Here is a 25799-nt window from a genome sequence, read left to right as displayed (position 1 = left end):
TTGTGTAAAACCTGGGCGACATCTCATCAGTAACACCTTCAAACATAAAAATACAGTTAGCGCTGTTAGTTTTTAGCATTGGGAAGCTAATTTGAATGACTTTCCTCTGAACATTTTGTGGACTAAACCACTGATATACATTTAGATGTAGAGCCTGAACAAAGAACGGCTTCCTGCCTGTCTACCTTCTGAACTAAACCCAATCACGGAGAAGTGTAGTTAGAATTTTTCCCACTGTCGCTCTTAGGTCCTGATCACATAGAGGCTAGCCGCTACAGGCTACAGCTTCAAAAACGCATTGTGATAGCATGTGGGAAAAAAACTGTGTGCAACTGGGGGATCAGACGTAATTAAAGTCTACGCCAGAAATAAAGACATCTTTCAACTTAAAACCGCTAGAAAAACGTAATGCTTGGAGCACAAGCAAGTCTTCGTGTTCCTTATACCATTTCATAGATCCTGACCCAATTCAAATTTGGACTATTGTTTAGTTAAGTGCTTACAGCTCGCCTATGGAGCTTTGAAATACTGTATGACCAGTGAGTAAAGTAGAAATTCTGTCCTCGTCTCAGCTGTGGTAACAATCGTAGAAGGAAAAAAGAGAAGATGTTGATAAAGAAGAAGAAGATGGGAGATGGGGTTGTTGGGATTGGGGGGGGTTGTTAGGGGCTGTTGCCATGGGTGATCACCCTAGTGATTCTGGTACTGACTCGAGGAGGGAACAGATCAGCGTCTCTTCTCGTAAACCTCTGGAGATTTCCCTCTCGGTTTTTAGCAGGAGGCTCCAACGAGCAAAGTGTGTGGTTGTGTGTCTGTCAGCTAGTGTATGCATCTGTATGTGTGTTAGGGTCAGACCGATATATTACCAATACTGTCCTTTGATTAAATATTAGTGTATCAGCCAGCTATAGTCCTATATTCCCAGTATGATGGAGATTAAAGTTCCTTTCTGACCTCTGTTGTATTAAAAAAGTTGTTAAAACCGACAATGCAACACTTTTTTCTTCCCTTTATTTATGTCATTCAGGTTAAAAGCCTCATAACTCCTCTGGTACTGTACGTATAAAGATCTCAGAGAGATGCGTGGAGAGTTTTTAGAGTCCCATGACGCTGTGGATGCTGTTTTCACAGGGATTTAACACTCTGACATATATAAAATTAAGGGAGAAAATATTTTTTTTAGCATTGAAATATTGGCAAAAATATCAGCCGACAGCAGCTTCACTCCAAAATTCTCAGTATTGGCTTGTTAAAACATATCGGTTGAGCCTAAATATCAGTGTGTGTGAGTGTGAGTGTGTGTGTGTCTGTTTCAGTACAGTATCTATGATTGTATATATATCCATCAGCTCTGGCAGTCTTTGTATGTGTTGTTTGCTGTGAATCAGTCCGAGAGGCAGGCGATACGTGTACATCCGTCTGGTTTTTGCCCGTCTGTCTGTCTGTCAGGATAATCTGTGTGTTTATTTATAATCATATGTTTCCAGTCCTAGAGGCAGACATTGTTGCTGATCTGGCAGGTGGATCCGGTGCCGGCCTGGGACAGGAAGAGCCTCCCGTTGGGGCAAACGCAAACCTCGTAGACAGTCTGCCTGGTCCCGGAGGACGAGGAGCTGGTGGAGGCCTTCCCCTCGGGCAGCCGCATCAGACGGATCCTCCGAGCGTCCAGTGAGATCTGGGAGAGAGGGAGAGGAAACTGGTGAGACTGGGAAAACTGGTGACCAGTCAGTGTTGCTTGACACAGTTTTTAAATCTTTCCCTTTTATACAGAAACACATGAAACATTTGGCTTGTTGACCCAGTTGCTGTTTAAATGAAGAGTCTAAATTAAGCAGAGATTCTCGTTTGCTGATTGTACATTAACGTGTTTGGACTGAAGCCGGCTGGACAGGACTCCTCCGTCGATGGTCAGGATGTGTGACGACTGTACAGTATGTCAAACCTCCACGCAGTCATTCAGCCCAGAGGAGCCGCTTGTTTTCTTTCTTTCGGGGCTAAAAACTCTGTTTGCCTTTTCATCTTTACCTCGACTAACCTTCGCTGAATCATGCGTCTCTTCCCGTCTCTTCACTCTAATTGCTTTCAAAGCAAATCTCTTCACCCGCTCTCCTTAGCTTAGCTTTTATTTTTCTTCCCAGGACTTTCTGCCTCATCACACAAACAGCGTCTGTGGCTCTCAACACCTTAACGCCCCACACCGTCGGTCGCACAGAATGTTAAGTAGTCGAGGTATTGAATATCTAGCAGCATCTATTCAATCTCTCTGACATCACATCTCGTGTGTTAAAGATTCTTCCATTAATATTGCAGCGAACTCTCGAGGACATTCAGCGCACGGTGACAATAGATGAGCGAGTGCCGTGAATGATAAAGGTCATGTGTTGGATTTAAAGCTCACAGTGGGAACAATAATGCATGGAGGAGGGATATTCAATGTAAAAGTCACCCAGAATGCACTTGGTATAGTTCAAAGGAAGCACCATTGTCACCTAAAGGTCATCAGTTTGAATCCTTGAAGCAGGAGACGAGATGAAGGGTAAAAGTAAGTCTCTGAAAGCCAGAATGTATTTTATATTAAAACACCGACCCTGTGGACACACATGATAACACGTGACCACATGATGCAACGTGTGGCCACGTGTGGAAAACAGTTGATCACATGCAGCATCATACGGAGCACATGTGAAAATTTACGTTTGGTGTAAACATGGGTTTTTATAAGGGGTGTCACAGGTAATCCCCCATGTTTCATATGTAATCCCAAATGGTTTTACATGGGAACTTACATGGATTTAACATTGGTATTAACATGGGTTTCACATGTAACCCCATTAGGTTTCACATTTAATCCCACACTGTAGGTTTCACATGTTATCCCACTGGGTTTTCACATGTATCTTAATGGATTACACATGTAATCTCATAGGTTTCACATGGGAATTTACATATTATACCATAAAAGTATTGCAAAACCACGTTTTTCCATGTGCAGAATACATGTTCCACTTGTGCAAAGCGGGTTTCACATTTCACGCATGATTCAGACCCATCAGCGAATTATAGTTAGTGAGGAATAATACACATTTGACAAATGATCTAATTTCTACAAAGATTTTTAAATATTTTCTGTTAAAGACACAGAAAGGGGTTTAATCTAAAAAACATCTATTCAGCTAAAAAACAAGTAGACACGATAAAGTTCACTCTCTGCTCGTTCCCAGGTCATTCATCTTGTCTCTTGAGGAATAAAATGAGAACAAAACTCCAGAAAACTCCTTCTGCCACCTCACCACAAACACACAGAGCCACTCATCCACTCATGTCACCCCCTCCAACCCCACATTGATTGGAAAAAACTCTGTCTCTCTCGCTCTGCACAGACACGAACCACTGCTGCATGAATCCCATCTCTCTGCCCTCCTCCTCTCCTCTCCTCCCCCTCCTCTCCTCCTGGGACTCCTACATGCCTGGTGTTTCACTGGCCGAGGAGAGGAGGAGCTCTCCAGCCATAAAAAAGGTAAAGGAGCCATTACCAGGCGCCTCGGGGAGGCATCACAATCAAATGACCTGGAACACATTTTAAAGCAGTCTCAGTTGACTTCCTCAGACAGCTGCTGTTGAACAAATCTTTCACCACGAGGGGCAGACTGTGTGAAACACTGCAAGAACCTGTGTGTAACTGTGTGTGGATGATCTTCATGTGTGTGTCAAGCTGAGAGTGTGAGTGAAGGACAAAAACACACAGACTCGACAGGTAAAGGGAAAACCGACTATCTTATCGTCTAGGCTTTTTACAGATACTCCCGAGAGTTCAAATTGATTTTAGATTCTCAAATTTTTTTCATTTGATTTTATTTTATCCCCAAACATCCTGAAGGTGCTGATGCTGCATGTTTAAACTAGTGTGTGCAAACATGTCTTTGATTTTTGTGTTTTAGACTCGACCAAATCATCATCGCTGATGTACACGGATTAGATTTTATACCTCGACGCTGTGCTAAAACCTCAGTTGATTACAGTTTTTACCCTGTTTGTTCATTGACCTTTCACTGCTCAACGAATTTGAAGACAGCTGTCAACGATGTAATCTAAAAGTGTCCTGTGATTAATAAAAAATTAATGTTTTACAAATCCGAGCACCTCAGATTTCTCTTGGTGTTTTCCCTCAAAAGGGAAATAATTCTAGTCAAACAGACACAAAAGGTCTTTGCCTTTGTGTTTGCATGAGAGGCTGTAAGTGGCTGACATGGTGTAAATCGGATCAGTACAGTACTTGCAACATTTAATTGAACTTTGCTAGTTTGAGTCATTTTGTTTTGGCCATTTTCAGTCAGATTTCAGGGAAAAAGGTTATTTTTTGTGGTATAAGTGAAGTTTTCTACTTGGATGGATACAGAATAATGAAACCATCTGCGTTTACATTGCTATCAATGTCTGCCACCGGGCACACGGTCACCTGGGAACAGGAAGGTTAACTTTCTGTTATCGACTAAATGATAGAATAAACTCTGTCCTGTGCTGATGGTTTTTGTGACTCTGAGGAAGCAATCCACAACAATGATGCGAACGATATCACCTCTTAGAAACGCTTGAGGCGGGGAAGTGTTGTCTGTTTTGATTTTGGACGACAGTCGGATGTATGAATGTCGAGTCTTTGTAAGTGATTTTGAAACTTTCTGTCTGTGAATAAAAAACATAAAAGAATGGAAATAATCTGATATTCAAGAGAGCCATCATCTGGGTTATCACTGTTTTTTAAAACCTTTTTCTGGTTTTCCCTGGTAGTAACAGAATACATGTAATGGGATTACTGTATAGATAACTGTATTCTGTTAAAAATTACAGAAAAAAACTGTAATTAGATTACAGATACATTCAGTAAAAAAGGGGATTATCAACAGGATTATAATTTTAAAATTGTCTGTAACCATGCAGATGTGCACGCGACACCTCACACACACTCGTGAAGTGATGTCATGTGTTTTAAGATTAAACAAAAGTCATCTTATTGATATTATTTATCTCTTGTCTTTATGTGTATTTGTTTGGTATTGAGGTAATCCAAAAGTAACGAGAGTAATCAAGTTACATTACTTTAATACAGTGATGCTTGGATTTAAAGGTAATTAGTAACTGTATCAGAATACATTCTTGAAGTAACCCTCCCAACCCTGGTTACAACTCTATGAGCTGTCGCAAATTTCTTCAGGAAAAGTCTGCAGAAATGCCGACTTACAGAAAAGTGGACACGCGTCGTGCACTTGATGATTTGACAGCTGGACGGCCCTGAACCCTCGTGGATTTAGTGGGAACGCAACTCAAAGTCTGTGAATAGGATTGAGTTTTATGCATCACAGCTGGGTTTGGATCAGTGTAGTGAGTTAGTGCGGTTGTGCTGCAGTACATCACTGCTGCACACGGTCAGAAGGTTGTTTCTGGCGGGGCAAGACAGATTATTAGACTGGGAGAAATTACTCGTGCATGTACGATCGAGTGTCTGTTGTGTGACTTTAGCAGTCCACAGTGTTTCACTCGCTATACAAAGTGTGTGTGTGTGTGTGTGTGTGTGTGTAAGTCTATTTCTGTATCTGCCGTGTGGTTTGTGGGTGTATAATGACCAAAACCGCTCTGTAATTGCTCTGGCGGGTCCCGAGGAGAGAGAGTGTGTAAGACAAAGGTTTGACAAATGGACATTTGCAACACTAATGGAGTGTGAGAACGTGATTCTAATTATATGAATTGACCATCAGGAGTTCAACGGCCTCATTTTCGACCACACATCCGTGACAACTGCGGCAAAGATGTGGGCGTGGGCGTGGCTTCAGACCGCTGCCGTGGAGACTTTTAATTGGACCGAGCTGAATCCAAGGGCACCTTCCCTTCCGACGGCCTCTCTCTCCTCGTCCATCTCATATCAGCAGCCTGTCTTAATGTATGAAACTGTTTTTTTTTGTGGGAAACTTTTAAACACTTTCTTCTTCCCTAATCCTCCCCCTGCTGATTTTAACAGATCTGACATGACACGACTGGTGCAACGTAAGGTGGGAAATCCTTTTATCAGCGCAGCCGACCGTGATGAATGCGAGGACTGATGTGTGTAACGAATCAGGGGATGGTTGGAGGAATTTAGGAGAAGGGTGGAAAGGATGAAAGGAGGGAAGAAGAAGCAGCGTGAGGATGAGGAGTGGATGAGCGAGGAGGAGAAAAAAAAAGGATGGTGCATCACAAAGTTACAGACAGAAAGAGGCCAGAGGAAGGAGGAGGAGGAAGAGGAGGAAATGAACGGACAGGAAACTGGAGAGGAGGAAAAGATGGATGGGAACGTTGTTAAAGAAGAACTGGCTGAGATGAGGAAAAAGACGGAGAGAAACAATCAACTTCTGTCCTCTATTTTTCCTGCTTCTCTGTGAGCCTCGAACAGATTCTGGTGGACGGCCAGTATGTGGGAAATTGCCACCAGCCAATAAGCTAAATGCTGGTCCATGTTGGCTGAGGGAGCCGACTATTGTTTGGATTGTTTGCTAAAAATAAGTTTGGACGGGAAAAAATATTGAATTGAGATGGAGGCTCCATCAGCCAGGATGGCCGGAGGACAAGGAAAGTTAATTTTCTCAACTTGCCAGAACAAAAGAGTGGGAGGACTGAAGTAACACGACAGCATTTAACAAAGATAATGAGTTCAGTCTGTGGACAAATGAAGGCGTTTCAGCTCACTTAGTCATCAAATAAACCACCTAATGAAGGCGTTGTTTCAAACAATGTTGGCTGTATTTCAATTTTTAACACCGGTTCTGTTAATGACTCATTATCTAATAGTGTGATTACATCTGTGGAAATGTTACGGACAAGAGCAGGCATTTATACAAAGCACAATGCTGTTTAACCAGCGTTAATTGTATTACTTTTTCCAGCTTTTACTACTTAGACAGGTCAAAAAAGGCCATTATTGACTGCAAAACTTGATTTTCAGTCAGTTATCTTTAACAGTCCACAGTGGCTGTATTTTTATCAGCCTAGTCGTCATGATAAAAATGTCAGACAGTGAGCGCAGGTCAAGTCTGCGTTTCAACATTTGTAAGTGTGAAACCGCCAGATATTTTTATATTAGACCTCGGGACAGAAAATGGCTGTTTTTAACGAGCTCTTGGGAGATCTCCAGCCACGTTGTTCAAGCACAAAACATGATGCTTTCCAAACCCCAACCAAGTGGTTTTTGTGCCTAAAACTAACCAGATCATGAGCACAGCGTCGCGCAAAAACAAAGTTGAAACTAAAGAAATGTAAACTTTCGACTTGTCTGTGGTTTTGCAGAAACATCGCCAACATTTCTCTCTGTGATCGGGTTGATTTTTAGCTTCTACCCCAGCTCTTTCAAGATTTAATTCTGGATTAACAGATCTTTGCTGTTATTTTTATATTACTGGCTGTTGTTTCTACTCAGTTATGGTCACAGGACTCATCTCAGAGGATGAATCCTGTTAATAACAAGGTCAAAAGCAGCAAGAAACACAATCAGTCAGGTTTTAAGCAAGCCAGTGGTTTATCTAAATTAGAAAACCACTTTATCAAATGTAATTTGTCTTCTTTGCGCTTTTGCTTGTTTGCTTTATATCTTTTCATTCTTGTGTGTTTATATGAGTCATCTGTAAAGCACTCTGACTTTCCCTTGGCTATGAAATGTACTCTGTGTGCGTCACTACATCAAGTACTGCAGGTAAAACTTGAAGTGGGAAACTGGACTGGAACTGTCATGGACAATTAAAATGGACAGTTTGGAAAATGACGATCAGACGAACTGTGAAATGATGACTGTCTGATCGATCGACTCATTTCTAGAGATGTCTCGGTGTTCCCAGGTCTCAGCACTTAACTTGGTAAGTGCAGTGATATTATTCCCAATATATGGACCCAGAATTGTCCTGTATTTTCTTGCTCTGGTGCAGTTTTTGTGTTTTTATGTTGTTTGACACACCTCTCCGTCTTTGGACTCCAGTCGCAGCTCGTTCCTGCAGATGGCCTGGATGTCTCCGGCCTCGGCCAGGATCTGGATGCCTTTAGGAGCCTCCATCAGCAGGGAGCGAGTGGGAGACTCCAGCCTGGAAGCAGATAAAGGCAGAGCAGCTCCGTTAGTGATAAATATTTCTGCTTAATGTTTCGATGGGAAGGATAACTAACGCTGAAAAACAAAAGATTGTAGAGATGTAAATACACCCACCACTTGTTTTCTCTTATGATCCTCGCTAGAAATTTTTATTTGTTCCCTTTTTTTTAATATTTAATTGTCAAACAGACAAATTAGAAAGTAACAAGGTCTCGAAAACAAAAGTGTTGATTGCGAAGCAGAATGTTTATTAGACGAGTTCAGCAATCTGTCATCCTGACACTGTGCAGATTTTTATCACTTTCACCAATAACAACACAAACACTGCAGGTAATGAGAACCTCCACGGCTGCTTTTCACCAACAGTTGAACCGTTACGTTCAGAGATATGAATAGACAAAGATTTAAGTTACGAAAAGGTTGAGCAAGGTTGCATCCCTGATCAACACACCGCGATGCTTTTGGCTGCAGCAGTTTACGGTGAGCTCTTGTGATGATCCTGCTGTGACGTCTTGTGTTTGCTGAGTGAGTCACCTGTGTCTCTGCAGGTGGATCATTAGTGTAACCTGGCACACCTGAGGGCTTTTGAGCCTGGCTGCAGTGCACTTCTCACTCGCTGTCTGACTCTCTGCTGCTGCAGCTCCAGGTGTTCTCTCTTCTCCCTACAGGCACTCGTTCAGTTTGGGTTAATGCGTCCCTGAGGTAACCTTTATGTTCTGTTCAGTACCCCGAACACACACACACACACACACACACACACACACACACACACACACACACACACACACACACACACACACACACACACACACACCTGTCTTCAATACTAACTAAGAGAGATTTAAGTCTTCATGACTTTAACAGTTTTGAGCAAAACAAAAGAAATTCAAAATAAATAAGTTGTCTACAGAAGTTTGCCGTCCTCACATTCTTTGAAATGGAACAGTTTACGATGTATTTATGCAGCCCAGTCGTCATTTTTCAATTCTGCAAACCACGGATACATTCAAATTTGTGCATGTTATACCGACCATATTGACATTTCACATCACATGTATGCATGTATGAGCTGACGAGACCCGGAGGAGACAGTCGTGGTGAGAAAGCTGCCAAGTCAGATGCAGCTTTTCGAGACAATCGGCTTCTGTAAGTGTGAAACCACTGGATGTTTTCAAATAGAAGTCAGGGCAATTTCCAGACATTTTTTATTTGTGGTGACAGGACCAGGTATTTTAAACCCAAACATAATATTTTCTTCACCCAAGGCAAGTGTTGTCTTGGCCTGGAGGGTTAGTAAAAAGTCTCTTTCCCTTCAGGTCAGTCCGCGCTTCTTAAGAAGAGAGAGTCTTATTTGTTGCTTCGTCCTTGGTTCAGCCTGAATTATATTGGTTAATTTACTGTTCACCTTTTTTGTAGTAATCAATTATTTCACTTTAAATGTAACTCGGTATTCAGACTGTGCTTTGAAGGCCGGGGAGGGAGCGACCTTTAAACTTTTATGTTTCGTACCTGACCTCCTAGACGGCGTCGTAATGTCCAAAATTGGCCCCTTAAAATGTTCAAAACTCAAATTGGTCCTCACAAAAATAGACACACACGCACACGCACACACACACACACACACACACGTGAATGGAGTGTAAATTGAGTTAATCCGACATGCAGCCCACCTGCATGCCGCTTACATTTTTTTTTCCTGCATGAGGATTAAAAATCTGCCCACTCCTCTTCACATCTTGACAAAAAACCACTCGGAGCCACGAGCCGATCTTTACAGGAAGCAGCGAAGCAGGTGTCAGAACGCTTCAGTGGATTCAGACCTGCAGAAGAGGTCTCTGTAGACTTCCTGTCTGCCTGTCATGACAGTGATTCAGGATGAAATACGTTATATTTTCCTCCACAGGGACGGTTTTCATTGATATCACACACAGTGTTGAGCTGGAGGATTGTGTGGAGCAGCTATCAAAGGTTCTGTTTATATACACAGGTACAGAACACGACGTCCATCATCGGCTCTACTGTTCCTCATGTTTATGAATAAGTGTCGTATCTGCTTTTGGAAGAAATTCTGTTGGTTTCAGGATCGTTTTATTTATTCCAACAGGGAACACAAGCTAGAAGGCTGAAATGAAAAAATGATCAGTGGAGGGATCTCTGTGCAGTTTGTTTTGTCACTCTACTGTTTGCTGCTGCCATGGATGGATTAAAAACAGGTCCAGTGGTCAGAGTCTCTGTATTATATCATTTTAGCATCAACATCGCCGTGTGCACAGGCGCGATGGTCACATCACAGGCACATCTGAGGCAAATGAAGACAAACACATCCTGACACAACTTGTTTGCTGTATGACACAAAAGGAAACATGGCAAGTTCTGATTTTCCATGAATAATCAATGAGAGAATCTGTCTGATATTAAATAATTTAATCCAATTTAAGGCTTCTTGGATGCACAGAAGTGTGCTGCTTGTGAGTTACATGCAGGATCAATCATTCTTCATCAGTTTAGGGGCTGTTTTGGTTGTTTGATTACTAATTGCCGAATAGTACTTAAATAAAAGTCTTTAAAGTATCTGATATGACATATACCTCAGTATGAAAAGTAATGAAAGTAATGAAGTATTAAAAAGTACAAGTAAAAGTAAATAATAGATTTATTTTTACATGAGTGTAGGGACTGTATGCTGTCGGTCGACTGATGACAGAAAAGTAAAGTAACACATGAGGATAAACTTTCAAAATAAAACAGGAAATCGACTGGACTGACACCTACGACCATGACACCAGGCACTGAAACTACTCGGTGAGGTTTAGGAAAACACTGAGATTTAGATCGATGGATGAAGTTCTTATTGCAGTTCATGGAGGAGGTAGCATCACCAGTTGCATCAGTGAGAGTAAGAAACATAAGAGCAGCAGAGGAACCCGACTGCCTTGTTGCATATGTAATCCTCTGCAGTTGGGCTGGTGTCGCTCTGTGAATTTGCTCCTGGCAGGTTTAATGAACAGAGTCGCAGGGTGCTGACCTGAATTCCTCACAAGAGGAAGAGAGGAAGAGGAGCTGCTGTGCACTGCCGGCTGCACGATGAAGCAGTTTAAAGAACTCATCGCGATCGTCTGTGTTCAGGTTCAAACTCAGGTCAGAGGATATACGTCAAGATGGAGGATGAAAATGTAAAGTGCTAAAGGCTGAACGACACCGTGAAGCTATTTGGATGACACACAAACAACCTCTTCATGGTATAAAGCTGCGTTTCACGCACGGCTCTGCCCATTTTTGGTTTTCTCAATTTTGTTTTCCCCTTGCAGATAGTCCTCTGTCAGTGTAGGTAGCAGAAATAACTTCACCGTGTTAAACCGCCACAACATCCTCAACGCAACACAAACACAGGAACAAAATGGAGGAGACAAACTTTGTTTATGGAGGCATCAAAAGGGCTGACGACAGAGGAAAGTTCAGAGCGCTGAAGACGAGGCGACTCCGGTCGCTCTGTGATGGCACCTTTCAGTATCCACTCGGCTCACTTGACCGAGGTGGTAGAAATACAAAGCACCAGGTACTCTCCACAACCTTTCCTGATGGAAACCCAAAAGAGAACGGCTCCAAGTGAGTCGAGCCGAGCGTGTCATGAAATATAACAGAAGCACAACAAAAAAGGGCAAAGAGAGAGTCCAGCCAGAAGCTGTCATTGTATTGTCATTTCTGTCTAATCACCTCTACAATCATGATAAAACAAAAGCATGCTTTCCTCTTTGACTCTGTTAAATCAATAGCTAAAAGTAAAGTAAGTAAAGCTGCTCAACAAATGTAATGCAATGTCGATGTCGAGACGCTGACTTTCAAGAGAGGCGGAGAACTGACAGTTCTTTAAAGTGGCAACAGTTATTTGCTTTAACCTATCATTTCAAAATAAATGTTGACTGCACGATGTAACAGCTCGAATAATGACACCATCTGCATTTAGATTGATTCCCTATAAACCTCGCTGTCACGATGCTGTTCTGTCTCGAACTCGCCCGAGGAAAATGTAGGTTGTCCGGTGATCGAGTCAGACTGGCAGCCTGGCATTATCGTCTCCATTAGAGACTGAATCGATGAACAAACTCAATGTTTTATCCTGCATCGTTGGTAGTTTCTACTCTGAGGAAAACAGAAACAATGTGGTTGTAATTGTGGTGACCCTTGGGACATTTCTAGCCGCGTTTGTGGCGACCAAAACAGGTATTTTAAGCCAAAACGTGACGTTTTCCGAACTGTAATCAGGTGTTTTTTGTGCCTAAACCTAACCAGAGCGTTGTGATGAGATAGAAATAGAAAATGTTAACAAATTTAAACCTTTAAACACACATAAAGTTGCAGCAATAATGGATTTTTTGGGAGATACATTTATTCTGCCAGTTGGGTTGTACAGTAACACAAAACCCTTTCTGTTCTCGTAACGTTAATGGTGATGGTCTGACTTTTAAAGTGGTGCTTCCCCTCAGCTTGCTTTTCACAGGGCCCCTCTGAGAGTTGGAGCGACGTACTGTCCGTTTTTCAAACTTAGGTTTAGTGTAATGAGGTAATGAAAAGTTATATGTATCTGCGGGTTACTCTCAAAAAATCGGCCACTGATCAGGAGAGTGGGCACGTTTCCATATTCAAACTTTAATCTGGTGTACGAACCCCCTCGCTCTCTGCACACACAGATAATTACGCCTCAACACACACTATCTGCAGTGTGTAAGATGGTGATTCATTAAATACATATCATCAAATGCCTCATTGTTCCACTTGTTGATTTGTTTTTTTATGATAAGACCGTTTAAAACAAGTACGAGTTTTTTCATCATCTTGACTTCTTCACTCCGAACAATTCAGAACCGATCTCTCTGTTTCTGTTTGTTTCTCTGTTTCCGCCTGCATCAACAGCGCTGACACTTCCCATTAGTATTCAAACTATCCAATGCCCCCAGAGGGCAACAATAAAAAGAGATTAGAGGCAGCACAATTTAAAAAACTTGTATCTGGACATTAAGCGAACACTTTAATCTCATGCTTTGCAAAACAAGAGAGTCACAAATAGATCCCGTGGAGGTCGTGGTGAGAATACTGAAATTAAACAAAAGGCTTCAGACCTGAGAATCTGAGTGGAAGTCACACAGCTGTCAAAAAAATCAAGCTTGCTCAGGAATCATCAGGTGAAATCTGATGCCAAACTCAGTGGCTCTGCGTCGAGGTTAAAAAGAAGTTTCTCCAGCATTAAACAGAACTGAGAGTTATTCACCGTCTGTGGTAAAGTAACTCCTCCATTACTCCTCCCAAAGACCTCCCGCCTCTCTCATCCACCCTCTGTCTCCCAGGTTTCTCCTCAGGGAGTCTGGCAATGAAACATTTTCTTCTCCGGCTTATATTCTTATTCATTTCCTCCTCACCGTCCGTGTGAATTGAAACTTTGTCTCATTTTCTTTTTTCCATTTCCTTTGCTCTTCTTTCTGTCTCTCTCCAATATAAACAGTTTGTTATATTTGATAAAAAAAAGAAGTATATGCATCACACGCAGCTATATATGTGCAAAACACAACTTTAAAGTCAAGGATGCATGAAATATAGTGATACTATATTATGTTTTTGAATTTATATTACAACATATCTGATCTATAGTTGATAACATGTATTCATATCATACCCCTGTGGCCATTACTTGTACTTGTCACGCTGAAAGCAAAGAAGGTCGACCCAAATACACGAGATGGAAGACAGAACTTTGACATACGGACTCAGACAGCACCAATAGAGCGGTCTCTCCACACATGCTGAGACGCAGATCACCAGAATACGCATGTTAATGCTGGGACAAACTGCCTTATAGATTATAATATGACAGCACAGTGAGGATACAGACGTTTTCATAGAGGGGAAGGGCGTATATGACGTGGATCTACATGTGTGACACTGTTAACAGAGACTCCAGTCTGCTCATACAGTTGACTGATAATCCACAGAACTGTAGAGTAACTTTAGGCTTCATGATCAAAGAAAGTTTTTATATCATGTGGACACTTTCTGTTCATATCCTCACCCAGGAATTTCACTGGTTGCATGTACGTTGCTGAGCGGCTCCGCTAAGGTTTTGGAGCAGCACTGCCGGACAGCTGGAGTTGCGAGAAGGAGGAGTTCCCGCGATTATTACAGAATCACACGCGACCGCAGTTACAGCAAACAACAGTTAAACAACAAACGGTTAGTGTTCCCAACCGAAGAAATAGAAGAAGTGCTTGGATTTGTCTCTCTCTCTCTCTCCGCTGCCGTGGGGGATCGGATACGGACCGAACACGGACCGAACATGGACCGAACACGGATCTGGTGGAATTTAGGGGTCATGCTCCATCTTCCTCTCGCGTCCACATGAGCGCTCTCTTTCTCTCTGCTGCGAGTCGGCATTACAGGTTTCTCTAAAGTCAGTTGATTGTTTTTATAATGCCTCATTTTTTGCTGCAGCTCCCTCAGCACTCCTACATCCCGTGTTAATGATGTATTTTAGGTCACTGACGTTACGAGACTGAATGCTGTTAAGTATGATCTTTTCCTAAACCGCAGCAGTCTGGCAATGTTAATATCATTCAGAAAGTCATGATGTGTCATTCAAATCTCATCTATTGATGAGCTGGTGTCACATATTTACCTACTTACACTCGTTACCTGCTCCATTCTCATTCTGCTGTCTATTCTTGTCTCTGCATTCTATTTTTATCTTTATTTCCCTGTTGTCACCTTTTACTTTTATAGCTGCTACAATCTCATTTCCTCACAGCAATCAATAAAGCTTCATTCTCCTCTTTTTTCCTGTTTTCTCCACTTTTTGTACATCCTCTTATCCTTCCTCACTCTCTCTCATCTCTTGGCGGCATTTCATATCTGCAGCCGGGATCAAAGGTTAATAACTTTTCACGCTTCCTCCCCGCATCACCCGCCTCAAGATAACAACAGAAATGACTGGAGCTTTTTGACATGACAGAAATTGTAAACGTGCACATGCTGAAACCTGTGGGCGGCTTTCCTGCTCTGCGAGTGACTCCTTTGTCCTTGGTGACGACGCTTTCTCTTCAAATTATATCTGCCACAGCTTCTTGCGGGGGGATGTGAACGCGGCGGTCAGAGCGGTTTGGAGTTTTAAATACGAGTCACAATGGGCTGCAGTCGTGCCACGCAGCAAATCACAGGTTAAATGGCAATCTCGGCCGATACGGGTGCAGCTGATTGCTTGGTGAGGCTTTGCGAACAGCTGAGCGGGTGACCCAAACACTCCGCTGGGGAAACAGACCATCCTCACAATTACTGAGCTCGGTGAGAGCTGAAGGTGTGGGAGAGAGGAGGAAGAAGAAAAGAAGCAGCTGTGACATTAGAGGGGAGGGAAAGCAGAGGGGAGAATAAGATGAAAAGAAGGGGGCATGAATACACCATCATAATTTACTTCCTTTCTTCTTTCATGACAAAAACAAAGAGGGACAACAGAAAGATAAGAGGGCTGGAAGACGAGGGAAGAAAAGAAGATCACAAAGCCGGCTTAGAGAGGAGGGGCGAGGCTGGGCCGGGGCTGAAGTAAGATCAAGTAATTGAGGTGAGAAGAAGAAGAAGAAGAAGAAGAAGAAGAAGAAGAAGAAGAAGAAGAAGAAGAAGATGAAGAGGGTTGGTTGTGGACGAAGAGGGATAAAGAGAAGAAGGAGCTTAAGGCAGCAATCACTGAATCTGTGATCTGCAGCGGTCAGGTTGGTTTGCAGTGTCATGGCTTCTTCTCTCATCATTAGAAGTCCTGTGATGTCCAGGTGCTGCTGGGGACAGTAACAGTGTGAGACAGAGAGGACATGAGTTTTACCTTTCTGTCATTAAATCCAAAAGACTAAGAAGATTTCACAGGTTGTTGAAGGTATCAAGTATTGATATTTAGCCTATAGCTGATGCAAGACTGTTCTGACCTATATACGAACACACTCACACTGATGACGTCAAGTTTCAGTTTTAGCGTGCTTGTTGATTAGCGTTAACAGGCACAACGAAGGCTGGTGGGAACATCATTTTGCAGGTATTTGCTTATCGGTCAGAGAAGTGGACTAATACTAATTTCAGGCAGAGAATCACCAATTCACCATGGGGAGGCAATATTATTATTTTTTAACAAACCGGACAATCACTCTATTAGTTAGCCAAACAGACTGTTAGCACGGCTAAACAAAGGCTGCGTAGCATCACAAATAAATGTCAAAATAATCATTCAAGGCAATTTAACTTGCTTGTTCTTTCTTAATCTTTTGTTCACATCACATAGAGAACAAAGTTTGTTCTCTTGTCATGAAAAGGCACAATTATAACTTTCAAAATCAAACATAAAACCCCCCAAAAATGGCTCCATACAGCTCGTCCGGTGTAATCTAATTCACAGGAAGACAAATTGATTGATTTTAATCTTTTTCAAATCGATTTGGGATCTCAGGCTTCAGGAAACTTGGACTACAGTGGACGAGCTGTATGGAGCCATTTCATGTTATTTTTGGTCGTTCCTTTTACCTTTTAAAACAAGTCCCCTGCTACTACTGTGGACTACGAAACTTTTCATCAGCATGTGGGTGAGGAGATAATGACTGTTTTTTTTTTATTAACTTTTCCTTCAGCTGCAGCTGTCTCACAAGATTATTGCATGTTGTGAACATTTTCATCTGCTGTCCAGTGCTAACTGAACTTTGCCTCCTGCTGTGTGTTTCCATCCATCACTGCAGTTTCTATCTCAGCTACATAACATTCCCACTAAAAACCGTCCATAAAGGAAGAGTTGAGGGACAAACTTCATCGAATGGAGTTTCTGTGAGTCTATCAAAGTTTTGATGATGTGAAAACTTTCAGCTTCTCCCCTCCTGCAGGAGGAAGTGAGCCGCCTCGCATCTTATTTCACCTTGGTTAAAAAAAATAAACCTCGCTTTTCTTCTCATTGCGGTTTCCATGGCGTCTCCTTCCTCCCACATTCACTTTCCTTCTTATTGCTTTGTATTTATTCTCATTATCTGTGCTCTGAATTGGTCAGGACATAAATCAAAGTGCACTATCAAATTCACCCACGCTGCCATTTTACTGTCACAAAGGCGTTCGTCTGATGCAAGGACACATCCTGTTGACAAGGCATTACCGCGCAGATGGATATGATGGTTACGGTTACGATGAAAAACTGACAGCTCCGGCTCGGATGCGTGTGTTTGTGTGTGTGTGTCGGGGGTTAATGTGATATCCCAAAATAGGATTTGAATCCTCGATTGCTACCTGCCAAGGGGTTGGGAGAGATTAGAGTAAGATTAGATTTTAGCCATGCTCCAGCGAGCTCGCTCCCCTTTTTCTGACATAATTGGATAGTTTGTGCCATATTTCATTCTCAATTGGCTGCTTGTCACCAAAGATGCATAAACCTGGGGGGAAGAGGAAAGGAAAAACACATAGCTGTAGACTCTGACTGTCAAATTATACGGACAATCACATGATGAGGGGCTTTGGAGCGTCGCTCAGAAATGATCTGTGCACCGCTGAGGAGACTTTTTCCACTTGTTTTATTATTTGAAATGATGATTTTGAAAGGAAAGCAGCAGTGATTGATGAATCACAGTTCATCTCAGTGCACACACCACTGAAATACTGTTATTAGATATTTGTCATCTAAGTCCTTCTCTACCCGACCCCTAATTCCCATCACACTCGTCTCTGCAGCGTTCCTTCTCTGTCACATAAAGCTCTTTTCCTCTCTTTGTATCGTCTTATTTCACTTTCACTCTTGTGCTTTTCGTCTCTCTTTGACAAAAAAAAGTTGCCTCTTTCATTCTATTCTCTCTTTCCTGTTTTGCCAGTCTCCTTCTTCCTCACCCACTCTTGTTCTTTAATCTTCACACTTTGTACTTTTGTCATCTTTTTTTTATTCCATCTTTCTAGATTTTCTTATTTTCACTTCACAGTCTCTCTACCGCTTTCCATCTCCAGCTTCTCTTTCAATTCAGATCAAAGAATGTCAGCGTGCTGTATAGACACAAAGACCAGTCGCAAAACAGTCACCTCAACAATGGAACAATTTTCTAAGGAACATTTTACGTCTGCTTTTTCCTATTGAGATTCGACTGCAGGTAGGATTTATCTGGTATGTTCCTCTTTAGGACAAAGATTTCTGACTGCAAGTGTTTCAGTCTGATTTGTAGTTTCTATTCTGTGCAGGGCTCAAACAGATGTATGTGTTGGAGGAACCAAATCTAAATTACTAAGCTTTACATCGATCAGCCAAAAGATTGAAAGGACTAACAGGTTAAGTGAATGACATTTGATCCTCTAGTTACAATTCAATGTTCTGCTGGAAAAACCTTGGAGGATAATGCGTCCTGACACAAAGAGCTCAAGGTGTCGACCTGGCCTCCAAATCCCCCGGATCCCACTCGGATCAACATTTGAGTGCAACGAGTCCGATCCATGGAGGCCGCACCCTGCAACCCACAGGACTCAAAAGATCAGACGCCATCGGCCTGGTGCCAAACACCCCACAGAGGTCCTGTGTCCAAGCATCGATGGGTGAGAGCCAGGCCCAGTCCGATGCCAATGCTCGATCGGCACAGATACTCGATCTGATTGGGATCTGGGGAATTATCTATTCCGGCATGTTTCTCAGGCCGTTCCTGAGCAGGTTTTGTGGTTGTGGCGGGGGCACATTGTCCTGTTGAATGGGGCCATTGCCATGAGGGGTTGTAGTTAGCCTGCAGCAATGTGTGATGTCACGTGGCACCCACATGAATGCCAGGACCCAAGGTTTCCCATCAGAACATTGCATTGTAACAAGATGAGCGATGTTATTTACCGTTAGTCCTTCTAATGTTGTGACTCATCGGTGTAGCTCATTATGACAGGGAATGTAATGCACAGATTGCTTGAATGGAACTACAAAATGATAAACAAGAGCATAATGATGAATTCAGTATAGTAAAGTAATTTAACTGACGCACTCGCTGAGGTTAAGAAAAGTTCTTGGTTGTGGGTTTCTGAGAAACAACGAGGACCGTCATCCTACTTCAAGCATTTGAACAAAATGTCAGCGAGCAGAGGCCCTGTGCGAAAATGCACTGATTGATTAAGTCGAATAAAATCAGACTGTGTTGCCAAGTTGCTCTTTCACATTTGAGCTTGCTATTGCAAATTAGCAACGAACAATAGCAACAGCTGTAAGCAGTGAATGTAATTTGCAGGGGGTTACTGGGAAAAGCTACGTTGAACACATCCTGCAAACATTACCGTCAATCTGTTCTGCTGACGCTGCTGCTGGTAGGAAACATACATTTGCATCTTTTGCCTTTTCTACAATCTCTCTTCAACTAGAACGGCACTCAGTACAGTGCATGCCTCCTTCAAATCAACTAAGACTAATCCGATGTCAGATTAAACAGATTTCAATTTGTTAGATCCAGATTTTTATTTGGATCCACGTCAAATTGTCCCGACTCCGCCTAGATACACCTGATTGTTTTCATCAAGATCCATTCGTCATTCTCTGAGAAATTAATCAAAATGTCGACAAATGCCAGAAAGTGAGAACAAATTCTTGGATCTGTCCCTTTTTCCAGATTCACACTAAAAGTTAATGAGGTCTGTTCTGGGCTGAGACTCATCCTCCATCCGAGTTTGGTGGAAATCCATTCAGTAGTTTTTTGAGTAATCCTGCTGACAAACTGACAAATAAACGGACATTTGAAAACTTCCTTCCTTCAGTAAATATCATTAATATCACAGGTGTTTGTCCTCTGGTGAACACGACTGTGAACAGTTACATTTACATGTAGTTACACAAGTATGGATTTTCAATCTGGAGGAAAAGGTCAACCAAAAATATTACAGCAACCTTCTCGACAGTCATTAGATAAAGAGCTGCACTGAAACATTTACCTTGATGGTTAACAAGGTTCACCAAAATCTTTTGGGGCTCAAAGAATACTCATTTGAAAATTCATGAAAAACCTGGACAGAAGTTGTTTATGGACAGGAAGGAGAGACTTGTTGACTTCACTGTATAAAAACAGGTTGTTTTGTTCGGGCGTTAAAGCTCCCTGCACGCCCCTCGCAGGCGTTTCCAAGTTATTCTGGTTGACTCGACTCCAGCGAGATTGATAGTGCGATCTGTGCTGGAGGATTTCAGTCCACGAAGTTACTAAACTTTTAACAGGTGCAGCAGGAGAGTGATGGAGATGTCAATCAATCAGTTCATACACGCCGACTCAGTCCTGAGAGAAGCTGAAGCAAGTGGAAACACAGGCGTGAGGTTAATAAGTATTTGACTTTACTAAGTGAAGGAAGTCAAGAGGTTTGACATTTATATTATGATAATTACTGCTGACGAAACACAGATTTCATTTTCTTCTTCCCTTCTCGCCACACAGCGCTGCAGCTCCCTCTTTGTATTCTTCTTCTTTTTCTCATTTTCTGTCCTGTTATCCCTCCCTCCCTCTCTCCCTCCCTCTCTCTCTGTCTCTCTGCTCTGATTGACTGTCATCACATCTGACAGCACAGGCGGCAGAAAGATGATAAACAAGACATTTACACCAAGGAGACGTCTTCAGCTGGCCACACACACACACACACACATGCAGGAGGGAGGAGGAGGCGCTGCTGTCAGAGCTAAATTTGACTGATTCCCGTCTGACAGCTGATGAAATGTGACACCTGACCACCTCTGACGGATATCCCACCCAAAGCCTTGTGATTATCGAACTCTCAGCCCTGAAAACGTGGCTGTATATATTTGTTCCCTCGTGGCAAATAAAGACGGTGGTCTGCATTGATTTTTTTGGCCGAGAACTGAACATTTATCTGACACACACACGCACACACACACACACACAGCTCTGACACGTTATCACCTTATACGTTGACATGCTACCAAACAGCCGCCTCTTAACATGTCTCACACACACGGAGCAACATTATCACCCCATTAGTGTCGCGTGTGACCACTTATTTACAGTAGCTGCTAGACTTCCCACTTTCTTCACCAGCGAGTGTCTAACTGGGAAGTTGAGTGTACAGTTTGTCAGAGCTCGACTCAGTTATCATTCTGCTCAGAGGAAAAACACTCCATCTTGTAGCTTGTGTTTGCAGCATGTGACTAATGACCAACATGAACAAGTCTACTGGTAGCAGGGTGGAATATTTAATAACTAAAGATAACTAAAATAAGTTAAACACATTCCCCCCGCGGTGTTAAACCGACTCAGAGCAGATGAAAATAAATATAAACCTCTCACGATCTGTTCACCGAGCTCCACGGGATCTTCTATGAATGATGATGCTATTTTTCCCAGAGAACTGATCAGACGGTGGTACTTTTACACTTGTTGATATGTTATCTCAAATGTAACCGGCCTCGGAGCAGGTTAGGTAGCGGTAGATTATAACTTAATCTGGAAACAAGGCTGACAGAGTCCTGAGAGCGAAGCACACAGTACATCTACTATAAAAACCAAAACAATGAGCCACAGGAGGCTAAAAGTTCTATGAACCTGCAGAGCTGGTGACAAAACCTCTCTGGATTCATCACGATGAGTAATTCACATTCATTTGACTCAGTTTTGTCATAAAAATTGTTATTTCGGTTGACCTGTAATTGATGAAACTGGATCAATGGACAACTGATGATAATAATTTGAGTTATCCCAAAAAAAAATAAAATCACTTGTTTCAGCAAATGCCAAACAACAACAGATGTTTGTGTCCAACTGACGAGGCACTAATCTGCATCAAAATTATGGCTTTTGTGTTGCCAGCGAAGTTTGGTGACATCATGGAGCCACAAAGACAACAGAGGGACGGACGACTCGACAAAACATCAAACTTTGGCACCAGTTTGCTTTCCTACAAACAGAAAGTCCACTTTTCTTTCTCTTAACTATTAACAGGATTATTTGCTTATTTTTAATGGAGGACAATGACAGATGTCTTATTTTGTACGTAGACGATATTTATAAGTTCCTTTATTTTCGTGAAAACATTTTGTTTTTCTCCTGAAAAAAAAATACAAAGTAAAAAAACTATTTTTTATCAGATGTGGAAACAGGGGGACAAACTTTTTTTCACTTCCACACATGAAAAATGTTTTTTTCCCCGCTAAAAAAATGTTTTTCACATTTTCACAGATGGAAAAAAAAAATGAAGGAACTTCGAAAGATTATCCTGGCAATACTTTTCCCCCACCAACTCTCAAGTCATACACACAGGAGAGGAAATAGTTTTAGATCACCAGAAAATACATTTCTCACTTGGCCCCTCAGGGCTTCTGTAAATGTCAGTCCACCCCTGCAGCATAATCCACTTCCCGGCGGTCCATGTATGCATCATCAGTTTGTTCCAAGTGGTCACTGTTTCACCTGAACATGGCTGAATGGACAGCTTTCTTTTCAACTCTTCCTGGCATCATCTTTTTTTAATCCCACTCTTCTGGTGTCTGTTTTCCTTCCTCTCTTTCCTCTCCACCACCTTTCTTGAGATAAATCTCCTCTCTGCTTATCTTCAGTCCTCTCTCTCTCTCTCTCTCTCTCTCTCTCTCATGTTATGCCTCTCACATTCATTTCCTGCTGATACAGGAGATGTTGCTCTGATGTTTATTGGTTTTTGATGAACATCTGAGCGTTGATTTGGAGACAGAGTGGTAAAAAGTTCACTTACACCTGCCTGTGCACGCTCTTGTATGTATATATTTACTGCACAGGTCCATGTATTTGTCGACTCACCGTAGCTCTTTGAACGGCTCGGCCCTGACGTGCGGCGTCTCCACTGATTTGCTGAACACGGCTCCTTCGGCCCCTGAAATCAGAGAACACAACATCAGACGGCCGTCAATTGAAACCACAAACCCCTCCTGTCCGATCAATGGACATAATCTCTGAGACTCCGCCGATCTATATGGCTCCAGTCAGCGTGCACGGCGGCCCTCGGCTCGCCTCGCCGATAACCTGAATGCACACACATCTGATAAGCAAGAATACTCTGAAGGAAACATCACAGGGGTGTTTTTAAAATAAAATGTTATTTCATCATGAAAGCAAATAGGAAGACATTTAAAGCTTCTGCAGCAGAAGCTCAGAGCAGCGCTGAGAGTTCAAAACAACGTGAACTCAAAGACATGCTCTGCTTACTGTGCAGACTGTCTTCTGCTGTTTGGAGACCGGATCTCCATGTTGCATTTTTATTCATGACCTCCTGGAGGCAGTGAGGTGACTCTCAATAAGAAGCAGCAGCACAATGTTGTGTGATAGGATACGGTACGGGTATTTAAAAAAAATAAAAATTGGTCCAGTAAAAGAACAACTAAACAGTCAGTCAAATCTAGAATTACGTGTTTCTCAAAGACGGCTTCACGAAACTTACACCACATGAAGACGGACACACGTTTACTATATGTTGCACGTGTGGAGTAGAAATAAACAGCAGCTGCAGAATTACAAACCAAATATTATAAAGTAACTAGAGATGGGATCATAACATGTTCACGTTCTGACTCAGCGATAGCGTCAAAAGGGACAAATGAATGCATTATCGGCCACCAGTGGTAAATATATTTTTTATGTCATGGTGTGTAATCAGCAGCAGTGCAGGCCCAGCTGTGTCTGCAGACGTTTAGCCTCTGATTGACTGTAGTGCCAATACCGCAGCTCAGCTCAAGTAAACCGAAGCATTCAGGTACATCAAATCAACAAAGCATCAGGGGCAGATCAATGGCTATGACTAAATGTGTTTTGAGGCACCGCTGGGAATCCAAAACGCCTCTCGCTCCGTGACACACATTCAAGTTTTCACTGGTGAGATAGACGGAGAACAAAAAACTTCTAATGTCAAATGCAACCAGCGTTTAGCTCCAGTGGTTTGAGTACATGTTGCAGGTTCCAGTTTAAAAAACACGTTTCAAATGACGTGAAACGATGAAAAAAACATTATGGTGTATGCACAAAACATTTAATGCTTCTTCATCAGGGCAGGAACATGATGACAGGCATCAAATGGAAAATGCAGGTGCACAGTTGTGGTCCAGATATATTATCCTGGTCCAGACCTCGGCCCACGCCTCCCTGTATTTCAATGATTGATGTAAGTCTGAGAGCTTTGTTGGTGGCATTAAGAACGGGTACGTCACCTTCCTGTGCCAGAACCACGAAACTAGCACCAGACAAATTGCAAAAAAAGTGTTGACGATTGACATTGATGCAGCTGTACAGGTCGCTGCAAGTTAACTTACAGAAATAAAACCTCTTAGTCCTACATTTTGTTTCCAACGACATGTCGGATGTTAAGCTAACTGCTCCGTGTAAACTGGATGGATACGTCGCTCAGTACTCATCGTTTGGGGGCAAAATCGACAAGTCAAGCGGTGGGAACGATTAGGCGACGTGAAGGAGGATAACACGGGGAGGGTGGATCGCTTTCTTGTGGAGCAGTTCACCTCATTTTTACATTTGTGACCTGACCGGCTTAAGTGCATATGTTGCAAACAAATATTTAATGATTAAAATAGCTGTTTGTTGAATTGTAATGCTATTAAAGGATAAATATTAACGTTTAAAGGTAAAGTCCGCGTCAGGAAGAGGTCGGAGTTGCCACGTGGGTCAAACACAGGACTTTCACCTCGGAGGCCTGAGCGACAGTCCCGCATCAAACCGAAAGTCGATGTTTAGTTGTTGAACTTTATTTTGAATGCATTTCCCTCACACAGTCACCGTCCCCGTCGCTTCTCTTAGCTCACAAGTGTCTCCCACCTTTGTGAAGACCCCCTGTGGCGACACCCGATCCTTCATATATACACGACTACAAAAAGTAAAGTATATTGCCAAAATTGCGAGAACACTTCTATATTTATTTGAGTTATTTAAATTACACAACCACGAGTGAAAAACAACAACTTTTCTCTCTTGTGTGAAACATTAATGTTGAAGCCACCTGCAGAGATTCGGTCGTGTCACAACAAGTTTGACAAGTTTGAGTATTTTTCAGTTTAACAGGCGTTTAATGGTTGAGATTCACTGACGTCTGGAGATATTTACAACACTCCCGTTTCCTCCAGGGAGCTCTTCATAACACCGCTCAACCTGTCGGAAAGTCAGGGAAATAAAATATATTTATGCAGACTGGAGCTTCGACTCACCCGTGTGGGATAAATAACTCTCCTGTTAATGACTGCTACAGGTGGAGACACTTCTGTTCTCCCCCAAATGAATTAAACTCTCGTTGAAAGTTTGCTTGTAGTGACAAGATGAAAGTTTAACACGACGTAGTTAATCCATAAGAATACAAAGAATTAACAAGTTAAATATGTTTAATGCGAGCTGTGACTTTGAATATTGAGTTGATTATTGTTGGGAAATAAGAGGCAACAAAGTGCTGTACATCTTTTCTGCTTTTCACAGATTAACTCCCTCGGTTTTTTCTCAAGAGGTGAAACAAAACCTGAGGGCTTTAGAGAAGAAAAGAGAATATGTTTCCAGTAGCTCATGAAAAGCTCCGGTGACATTTAAATACCCACTGCTCAGTCAGTTAGAGGCAGAGAGTACAGAGAGGAGGATGTAAAGTGAAGTGGATGCCTCGGTGCATGTCACTGACTCTTTCCTGCAGTAAAGTGAGTGAAGATAAAACAGAAGCCTCACATTAGAAAATCCCAGCTCTCAGCTGG

The 25799-nt window shown here is 42.3% G+C and overlaps 1 protein-coding gene across 3 annotated transcripts in view; it reads right to left on the bottom strand.

The window, feature by feature from the left end:
* Positions 1–994: 994 nt before the first annotated feature.
* The window catches only part of sgcd (sarcoglycan, delta (dystrophin-associated glycoprotein)), a 255670-nt gene continuing 230865 nt past the window's right edge, over positions 995–25799 (bottom strand). For all 3 annotated transcript variants that reach the window (XM_073480088.1, XM_073480087.1, XM_073480086.1), the window contains 3 exons: positions 22870–22942; positions 7973–8096; positions 995–1675 (listed from right to left, as the gene is read on the bottom strand). In XM_073480088.1, coding sequence (XP_073336189.1) covers positions 1490–1675; positions 7973–8096; positions 22870–22942 — 383 coding nt within the window. In that variant the 3' untranslated portion in view covers positions 995–1489. The remainder of the gene's footprint in view (positions 1676–7972; positions 8097–22869; positions 22943–25799) is intronic.

This window comes from Pagrus major, chromosome 13, assembly GCF_040436345.1.
Source record: "Pagrus major chromosome 13, Pma_NU_1.0".
Classification (NCBI taxonomy): domain Eukaryota; kingdom Metazoa; phylum Chordata; class Actinopteri; order Spariformes; family Sparidae; genus Pagrus; species Pagrus major.
The sequence above is the reverse complement of the archived record's forward strand: the minus strand, read 5'-3'. Positions and strand labels throughout refer to the sequence as shown.